General features: G+C 33.1%; 2 protein-coding genes across 2 annotated transcripts; one reads left to right on the top strand and one right to left on the bottom strand.

The window, feature by feature from the left end:
- Positions 1-200: 200 nt before the first annotated feature.
- LOC101493354 (CRM-domain containing factor CFM3, chloroplastic/mitochondrial) lies at positions 201-6,436 on the top strand. The gene is made up of 9 exons (XM_004507880.4): positions 201-988; positions 1,478-1,958; positions 2,036-2,166; positions 3,444-3,794; positions 3,881-4,037; positions 4,130-4,422; positions 4,503-4,562; positions 4,651-4,778; positions 5,986-6,436. Exons 1-8 carry the CDS (start codon positions 272-274, stop codon positions 4,765-4,767), a joined length of 2,307 nt encoding a protein of 768 aa, XP_004507937.1. The 5' UTR covers positions 201-271; the 3' UTR covers positions 4,768-4,778; positions 5,986-6,436.
- Positions 6,437-6,789: 353 nt separating this feature from the next.
- LOC101493883 (uncharacterized) lies at positions 6,790-9,537 on the bottom strand. The gene is made up of 7 exons (XM_004507882.4): positions 9,379-9,537; positions 9,103-9,221; positions 8,932-9,014; positions 8,625-8,746; positions 8,202-8,366; positions 7,668-7,761; positions 6,790-7,227 (listed from the first exon to the last, which is right to left on the bottom strand). Exons 1-7 carry the CDS (start codon positions 9,401-9,403, stop codon positions 7,026-7,028), a joined length of 810 nt encoding a protein of 269 aa, XP_004507939.1. The 5' UTR covers positions 9,404-9,537; the 3' UTR covers positions 6,790-7,025.
- Positions 9,538-9,971: the final 434 nt, after the last annotated feature.

Here is a 9,971-nt window from a genome sequence, read left to right on the forward strand (position 1 = left end):
TTGGAAAAGAATCTCCCACACTACAAACTACAAAGAATATGTAACATTCTGGCAACAACCATGGGCTACCATTTTGGATCTTAACAATAATAATGGGCCAATTTTGTTTTGTAATATAGTCTGGGCTTGGCCTTTTTTTAATAGTGTGAATCAACCATTAATTAAAAAAAAAAAAAGTGCCTGCGTTGTTCTCGCAGTAAGGTACCTCTGTGAAAGAGGTTTGGGTAGAAAGATTAGAGGTTTTTAATTTCATCATAATCATAACCATGCTATGGCACTCCAACCAATTCCACTGACATGTTATCGTTCCTCTTCTCTGCATTTTCTCTCTTCCCAAACTCAAACCAACACCACTCTCAAATTCGCACTTTCTTGTTCCAACCAAACAGCACAAGTCCAAGTTAAGGTTGTTAAGAAGAAAAAAAACAACACCACCAGACCAAGTTTCTCTGACCAAATTCGAAATAAATGGTCCCTCAAATTAGGTTCCCAAACAGAAAAGTTCCCATGGCAGCAACAACAACAACAACAACAAGAAAAGCCACCACAATTGGAGGAACAACCGCAATCCCAAGAGAACGAGTCTTCAACGAATTTGAATTTTGAGTTTCCAAAGCGTTTACCTCCTTGGCACGTGCCAGAAAATTCTAGAAAACCAAAGTTCGACGAAAATGAGAAACCGTTACAGAAAAGTTTTAGTGGTTCTGTTACGGAAGAAAGAGAAGTTCAAGAATCGGAAAGTAGAAGTGATTTGAAGAAAAGGAGAAGCAATGCGGAGTTGGCGGAGAGGTTGATTCCTGAACATGAGTTGCGGAGGCTCAGAAACATTGCGTTGAGAATGGTGGAAAGGTTTAATGTTGGTGTGGCTGGTATTACGCAGGAATTGGTGGATTCTATTCATGAAAAGTGGTTGGTTGATGAAGTTGTTAAGTTCAAGTTTGATTCTCCTCTTTCTGCTAATATGAAAAGAGCTCATCAAATTCTTGAGGTTCAATTTTTCACCCGTCTCACATTTTCACCTCTCTTTACTTTAATTAAGCCCTTATGTTGTCATATAAGTGGTAACAAAAAATAAAATAAAGGCAAACTATTTTTATTTAACCTATAAGCAATTTTCACAAGTTATCTTGAAGAGCTCATGGTGATATGCAAGGTTTTAAATAGTGGTAGGAGTGGTGTTAAGAATTTTGTGATTTCGGTTGTTATGGAAACAACTCATGATTCATAAGTTATTTCAACGAGTTCTCCCTAACAGACTTACAAGTGTGCTTATGTCGGTAAATAAGCTAATCCAAACATGTCATGTCCTATATATGCTTGAAATATATCATCAAACTTACTTCACAATTCAAAGATGCATATGCACCCTTCATTTTCAATATAGTGTAGTTGCTTGCTTATAAATTGTCTTTTATCAGAGAATATTTGAACTGCTGGAGCCTTTATATTCATAGTATTATTTTTGCTTAATAATCAGAGTAAAACTGGAGGTATTGTGGTATGGCGATCAGGCAGTTCCATAGTGTTATATCGAGGAATGACCTACAAGCTACCTTGTGTAGAATTGTACACAAAAGTAAATGATATTAAGGAGAATGCTGTGGATCATTCAGTGCATGTTGGAAGTGGAAGTAATGCTCAAGTAAGTGTGCAAGAAATGGTTGGACCTATAGAATCATTTAATCGAAACGCTGCAGAGTATTTGAAAGACATGAGTGAAGAAGAATTGATGGAATTAATCGAACTCAACCATTTGTTAGATGAGTTGGGTCCGCGCTTCAAAGATTGGACAGGCCGCGAGCCTTTACCTGTTGATGCAGACATGTTACCTGCTCTGGTTCCAGGGTATAAAACTCCATTTAGACTTCTTCCATATGGGGTGAAACCTTGTTTATCCAACAAGGAAATGACTGTCATCCGTAGGATTGCCAGAAGAACGGCTCCACATTTTGCCCTTGGTATGCAACAAGCTCTCTAGTTACATTCATGTCTGCAAAGTTTTCTTTCCAAAAGATACTATTGTTTACTTCTGCAGGAAGAAATAGAGAACTACAAGGTCTAGCTAGAGCTATAGTTAAGCTGTGGGAAACAAGTGCTATTGCGAAAATAGCCATCAAACGTGGTGTTCCCTATACTTGTAATGATAGGATGGCTGAAGAACTCAAGGTATTTCTTGTAAAGCGCTGGAAATTGACAACATTGTTATTTTATTTAATAGTATTGGAATTTTACCATGGTAAAAAAAGTATATAAATCTACCGATGTGCTTGGCGATCTCCTTGGCTGTTGAGGTTACTGAGTACTGAGACTTTCATTCTTGTAAATGAGAATATCGGGGATTAGATTAGGATTTCAAACCCATTAAACTTTTGTCTATTGGCATCAATTGAAACATGAACATATAAGTAGTAGATGAGTCAATAAGACCTTTCTGGTGTCGTAAAGTGTATCTGACTATCTGCATTTTATTATTTTCATCTGAAAATAGGAAAGGCCAAACAACTACTACATTTTCTGATAAATGTTTCGTTTGTCTTTTTATCTTTGCCGTCTGCTCTAGCAACTACTGAGTTAAAAGTTTCAGAGAATTGCCAAAGTTTGACTATTCCACTGACCTAAAAAGTTAATAGAAAATGCCATGCACAGGCGAGCTGACTACATAATTCATTACTAACCATGATATATTTTCCCAGATAAAAACTCATATTTTATATCATAAGACCAGCAAATTTGTTAACCTTCACTCATCTTGGATTATCAGTTGAAAGTATTAGGCGAAGTGCAAAAAAACAGTTCAAGTATGCATATCTGCTTTTTGTAGCTAATGCTTAAACATGCTTTTTATCTTTATCTAACTTACTAAATCAAATGACCTAAGTCAATAGATATTCTCAACAACGGAATGTGTGTGGCTCTCATGGCTTTTGCCTTTATTTTTGGATCACAGTTACATTTAAGTACGTTTTTTGATACCATTATCAAGGTTTAAGTGAAAACAGCCCCTTCCTCCTAAAATGCAGAAACTTTTCTTGGTTCAGAACTCAGCAACTTCACTCCTTGAACTTATCAGACTGTGCTTATTGATGTGAAATTGATCCACATGTAGAAAACCGTGTTATGACTTATAGGTAGTTAATAACTTAATCTAGTTGACGAAGGACTGGAGGTTCCCGCATGAAACCCGATTGCTGAGTATATTTGTTTTGATGAGTTTTAGGTCCCATAAAAAAAAATCATTTAATTAATAATACCCAAAAGATAGACTGCAGTTATACTTTTGTAATGTTCATGCATTTAGGAGGTTAACCACCACATTTGTTAGTCCTCTAAGATTGTAAGGTCTGTTGGCAGTTGACACATAAATGCTTTGACAGCTGTTCTTATTCATAATTTATCCTGTGGCATATTAAAGTGAATAAATTATTTGTTTCATGTATTTGCAGAAACTGACTGGGGGAACTCTAGTTTCCAGAAATAAGGAATATATTGTATTTTACAGGGGCAATGACTTCTTGCCTCCCACTGTCACCAATACCTTGACCGAGAGACAGAAACTAACTGTTCTCCAACAAGATGAAGAAGAGAAAGCACGACAAAATGCTTTATCTATTACTATATCAAATAGAAAATCATCTCAAATGCCGTTACTTGCTGGCACCCTTGCTGAGACTAGGGCAGCAACCACCAACTGGGGACACCAGCCAAGTAAACAAGAAGCTGAGAAAATGATGAGAGAATCCACCTTGGATAGACTTTCTTCTTTAATCAGAAATCATGAGAAGAAACTAGCTCTGGTAAGTTACAACTTACAAGAGACCAACTGAAATAACTTCTCAAAAGGCTATCTGTTGTTACCATATCTAACTTTATATGGTCATAGGCAAAAGCAAGATTCAAGAAGGCTGAGAAGGATTTAGCGAAAATACAGGGTGATCTGGACCCAGCAGACCTTCCATCTGATTTGGAGACATTAACTAATGAAGAGAGATTTTTGTTTAGGAAGATTGGTCTGAGTATGAAGCCATATTTACTTCTAGGTAAGAACAACAAATTTATTATAGCTTTATGAGCAGTTGCTTTTGTACAAATTTGTTATACAAGAAAAAGTTAAAAAGCGTGAGATTTTCAGGGAGGCGAGATGTTTATGCTGGCACCATAGAAAACATGCATCTACACTGGAAATATCGAGAGGTCGTAAAGATAATTGTGAAAGGGAAAAATTTAGCCCAAGTTAAGCACATTGCGATATCTTTGGAAGCTGAGAGTGGTGGGGTGCTAGTATCTGTTGACAAGGATACCAAAGGCTATATAATAATTCTTTATCGTGGGAAGAACTACTTCCGTCCGCAGGTTACAAGACCCAAAAGCTTGTTGACACGAAGACAAGCATTGGCTCGGTCTATTGAGCTTCAAAGACGAGAGGTAATAAAGCAATAATTTCTAATTAAATGAGACTTTTACTTGGTCTTTTATCTCACGAAGTTTCTAATTTTTATTTTCAGGCACTGAAATATCATATCTCAGATTTACAGGAGATGATTGAGTTGCTAAAATCTGAGCTGGTATGATGTTTTATCACTTCTATATTACTGCCGTAATTATTTTGGACAGGTTATAAGTTCTTTCATAAGTTTTTGTTGTATATTCCAGGAGGATAAGAAAAATGAAAAGGTGAATGATGGTGACAAAACTATGTACTCAACATTGGCTAACACCCTTGTTTCTTCTGATGATGACTTGGAAGACCTAAATACTTTCTTTCCTTAGACAAATACCAGGTGCTTTTAATTTACTAAATAGTAGCTTAATAACTGTGATAGAAACTGGTACAAACATAGAGATTTAAGGAAAATAAACAACATTTATTGATGACACGGTAGAATTACACAATGGATTCCCAAGAAATTTGAGAGTCTCGGGTCTCTTCCTTCCAAGAATTCGAGAGATTGATCTCTCCCAACCAATATCCAATTCTCAAATAATTGCCTACTGACTTTTCCATCGGCTCTCATATTTATACAATAACTGCCTAACTGTTGCCTAATAATATAATATTTGCAACATAATAATATAAGAGTTTAATTTCTGTACACCGACGGTGTAAATTTTTTTACACCGTTAGCTCATCATAGTCATTCATAGGTACGACTTTTGATGTAGTTACTATAAAAAGTTAAATATTTCAAATGATTCGATAGTTGAGATTGATTGATTTGACAGTTGAGATTGATTGACAGTGTAAAAAATCTTTAAAATGTTGGTGTGTATACAAATTAAATTAATAATAATAATAATAATAATAATAATAAAGGTTAGATAAATTATTAGTCGTTATAAAATCTCACTATTTTGTTTAGTTTTTATAAAAAAAATCATCAACTTTTAGTCTCTTAAAATTTTCTTTTTATTTTTTGTTCATGATTTTAAACCAACTGTTATGTATATTCGAATTTTTTAATGATTTTTTGCATAAACGTTTATGACATACTTAACAACTTCTGTACAAAAATTTATAAATTTTTATCGAATGATAAATTAAATAATGAATTTTTAAGCTTATTTTGCTTAAAAATTGATATTTAATTGATCGCTTGTCAAAAAATTACAAATTTTTATAGGGAAATTTCTTATAATATTTCAAATATTACTGTAAAAAATTATTCAAAAAGATACAAAATAGTTGGTATAAAATCAGGGGCAAAAAATGAAAATGAAAATTTTTAAGGGATTAAAACTCGATAAAAAAGTTTATAAAGACTAAAAACAAAATAGTAAAATTTTATAAGAACTAAAAACTTATTTAACCCTAATAATAATAATAATAATAATAATAATAATAATATAATAACAATATTAATAAGAGGTATAACTCTTTGCAAATAATATACAGTAGAAATATTGAAATGCTTACGGGAAATGAACGTTAACGGTAATGTGTTTATTCCTCTTATTTCTTTGCCTCATTGTTCTCTATGGCAAAACTAGAATGAAGAAACAAGATTCATTTTGACAAAGACATGATGATCAAGAACTTGAAACATCAAATCAATAATGTGAAGCTTAAGCTACAGAACTTACAATTGCTTGGAGAAGTTGAGCATTATGGGTGATTGAGAAGATGGACAACAATGTGAAGCTTAAGCTACAGAGCACAAAAACATGAGACATGCCTTCGATGTGTCCCACAGAACTTTTCTCAGGTGAGCAGCATTGTCGGGTGTCATTTATACAAGTAGATTTATGTCCAGCCTCCAAGTGATGTAACATGTGTAATGGTTAATTCAGTTTTATGGATGATTGATTGTATGCTCAATTCAGTTGGATAGATGGATAATGTTATCCCTTGACATTACATGTTCATATTTCTGTAAATATTTATTTCAGTAAAAAAAAGAATCACGGAGGAAAGTTCTTATCTTTGCCATCCATTTTACTATTCTCTTGTCTCTACAAATATTTCTTATCATTTTTAATACTTTCTATATACATAAATAGAAAGTAATTTAATTATACTTGCTATGATATAAGAAAATGGTGGTGATGGGTTACAAGTGAGTCTGCCGAAGATCGATCCACTTAACAAATGCAAATGTTTTCATTATTTTGAGAGCTTCTTTTTGCCTTCTATGTTTGTTAAAAAACCTCAACTGTGTTAATGTCTGAAAGTGTACTATCATATGGAGAAAAAATTGTTTTTGTTAGGAATTATACTTCCGGGCGCCATAAAAATTTTGGTGGTAGTATTAGGAGAAGAATAAATATACGGTGACTAGCTAATTGGTACATTAGTTCATCAAAAAAAGAATGATAAAATTGGTACATCAAAAGATTAGGCAGACGTAAAATATTACTGTCACAGCAAATCATGATTCTACCGTTCAATAAATTGGAAAGGACTTTCCTTCACATGAGCAGAGTTCTGAAATGTACCCCCATGCAAGATGGACAATCACCATTATATTTTAGGAAATACTAATAATTTCCAAAACTAAAGAAAAAGTTAATATGAAGGCCAAGGTAGATGCCTAACTAGCATTAAGCTTGTCCCTTTGCAGAGTTTCCTTCATAAAATTTGCCACAGTTGAAGCTAACTCAGCTAAATGATCAGTATATACATGGTCAGCCCCTTCTACAATATGTAGCTTGTGATTAGGTAGGATCTTGGCGAACTCAAATGCATTTCCAACAGGAATTGCTGTGTCCGCATCACCATGCACAGTAAGGAACCTGTCACATATTATGTAACTCATACTTCTGAAGATGAGAAAATAATGCATGAAAATAACAAGTTGTAAATGCCGTTTCATAATTTTCTTTAACTTCTTGCTAGTAAAAACCTTTGGACTAACAGAGTCATTGAAATACAAAAACCCTTTTGAAGTTCATATTCCATAATAAATAAATAAATTATTTGAAAACTTTGCATAAACATGTTCTTGAAGGAGAACACTTCAAATTTCAAAGTATGATTTAAATATTAAAAGAATAAAATAGGTTTATTTGTAGAAGTAAAATGTCATCTGCTATACACTGGCCAAAACACCCTCACCGTTAACTGATTCCACTGTGTAAATATTAATTGTAATGCAACGGAAGTCCTGATGTAATGAAGATGAAAAGGTGAAACTGAAAAGGAGAGGCGAACTATCTGACAAATTTTCCCTCACCTGCATTCTTTGTCAATTTGCAGGCATGCTTCATGCATATTTATGTTTAACCGATCCTTCAAACTTTCCTCAGTTATACGATAAGCAGCATTTCCTACAAAAGAAGATTCATGTGCTGTCCTCAAGAACTGAAAACAACTAGTAATTTTAATTGCATTTTTTTGTTGTAAAAATTAATTTCATTCTTTTGTGTATGTGTTGTTTTACTTTCAAAAAAAAGATGCGGCAATGTAAGATGCTAAGGATGATGCTGTTGGAAGTTGGCACATTGCAACAGAGATTGAAAGAAAAAAGAGCTCCAAATTTTTTAACAAAATAGTTTACCTGCCTTAGAACAAGAGTGTAGAGTAAAACAAATAAAGGCAAGATTCTGAACTTGCTCATTTTAGTAAATGCATGCATTGAATAACAAGTTCAAAGTAGAGAAACAAACAAGTTATATGGACCCTGAAATTCTTGAAATCATCTCTCAAATATACTCTAAGACACCAATTTTAGGTATTTGAACACATGGCTGATTAAATGGACAGTTACCTGACTTAGTCTTCAACTCAATGAAACCTTCCTCCCTGATTCTTTCCATAAATTTGTTTCCTAAATGTCCTTCAAGGCCTGCCTTCAGATCATAGCGACCAGAGAGGTTGACAACAGTTTTAATATCATGATACTTCGAAGCATAAAGAAGCACCGCATTAGCTCCTGCCTCAAGATACAGAAACTATTCAGAACAATTTCAAATATACTTCATTTCACAACAAGCAATAGAATTTCACATAAATCCTCCATATTACCACACTTCATCATTAAAACCAATTGCAGGACGATATGCAGAGGAAGGATAACAGTTTCATTGTAGTAATTTTGCTTAGTAGCTCATTAGATCAAGCAAATGTTTTTTTATTCATGCGTATGGACTAAAACGTATGATTGAAGAATCAGCATTGTAACAAAACAAACCTTTACTGTGCCCAATAATTGCCATAACGCTACGATTAGCTTCATGAAAGTGTTGAGCTACAGCATGTATATCATCAACCTCCCTCCAGTAGATGCCAAATTCAAATGAACCTTCACTTTCCCTAGAAGGAAAACTCAAAAGCTAAATGAAAACGGAGCAGTTAAACAATACTTGTTGAGATTAGACAGCATAAGTTTCGTAAGTCAATGAGCTAGTGGTGATCCTGTTTATTTTGAAGGTCTAAGGTTACAGGCATAACTATTAACAAAGTTCATGGTTTTGTTCTGCATATTACAAGAAATTTACCCATTTCCAGTGAAGTCGAAGCGGAAAGAACTGATTTCTGCATTGTCTAGAGCAGCAGCAAGTTGTGTCATGATAATGTCTTCCTGAAGATTGGAAAACATAATTAAATAAACATATCCAAAAAAATAATATGAATAGTGGGTTCATAATCGAGAAATAAGGGAAAGTAACCTTGGAGGCTCGAAGACCGTGGCATAGGATAACAATCTCTTTGGTTCCAGCTTCATGTAATATGCCTACTAATTTATTGCCATATTTGTTGGGTATTATGACTTTCTGCTGTTTTAAGGCTGAGAAAATCATTCAACAGTTTAAGTCAAAGTCAGTTTCTTTGAAATTGATTGAACATTCAATATGCTACTTAGGTTAATGATAAAGGGTAGTAATGTCATCGGTCTCATTGTTTGCATATCAAATAGTAAATAAAATTGAAAACAAACAACTCACAAGAGTTTTGTGCAGCTTCGGCCATCTTCAAGTAATCGATGTCAAACAACGGAGTCTGTCTGGGTAACAAATTACTGCACTAAGAATAAAGTCAAATCGCTTATAATTTTCATTTTATGAATATTTTACTCGGTCCGCTTTCAATATGAATAAAAATAAAAACAACTATCCCCTTCCATTATTGCTATCTATATTATTTTCAAAATATTAATTTTATTTTGTATTTATGATAATAAAAAATATATAAATAATTAATAAAAATAAGTTGTTAAAATGACATTTTTCTTTATATTATTTATTATATTTTTAATATGTGTACAAAAATCTTAAATGACATTCATTTTGAAACAAATGAAATAAGTTTGAAGAATAGACATTTTTGTCTCTAAATGTATAAATTACAGTCTATGTATAGTATTTCGTAGTAATTTAATAGATTAAATTAACCGACAAAAATTAATTAACTAAAAAATATATTCAAAAATTAAAATGACTGATAATAAATATATTTAAAATGTTTTTGTGATTTTAATACATTTAAAGATTATTTTAAATCGCTGCACACATTCAAAAATTTAAATAACAACTATTCA

This window comes from Cicer arietinum, chromosome 7 (assembly GCF_000331145.2).
Source record: "Cicer arietinum cultivar CDC Frontier isolate Library 1 chromosome 7, Cicar.CDCFrontier_v2.0, whole genome shotgun sequence".
In the NCBI taxonomy this organism is placed as follows: domain Eukaryota; kingdom Viridiplantae; phylum Streptophyta; class Magnoliopsida; order Fabales; family Fabaceae; genus Cicer; species Cicer arietinum.

Coding starts and splice junctions, on each gene's coding strand:
- LOC101493354 (XM_004507880.4), top strand. CDS start 272: ATGGCACTCCAACCAATTCCACTGACATGTTATCGTTCCTCTTCTCTG. Junction 989..1,477: donor GAGCTCATCAAATTCTTGAG/GTTCAATTTTTC, acceptor CTTAATAATCAG/AGTAAAACTGGAGGTATTGT. Junction 1,959..2,035: donor GGCTCCACATTTTGCCCTTG/GTATGCAACAAG, acceptor TTACTTCTGCAG/GAAGAAATAGAGAACTACAA.
- LOC101493883 (XM_004507882.4), bottom strand. CDS start 9,403: ATGGCCGAAGCTGCACAAAACTCTT. Junction 9,015..9,102: donor ACGGTCTTCGAGCCTCCAAG/GTTACTTTCCCT, acceptor TCCAATCTTCAG/GAAGACATTATCATGACACA. Junction 7,228..7,667: donor CAAATTGACAAAGAATGCAG/GTGAGGGAAAAT, acceptor AATATGTGACAG/GTTCCTTACTGTGCATGGTG.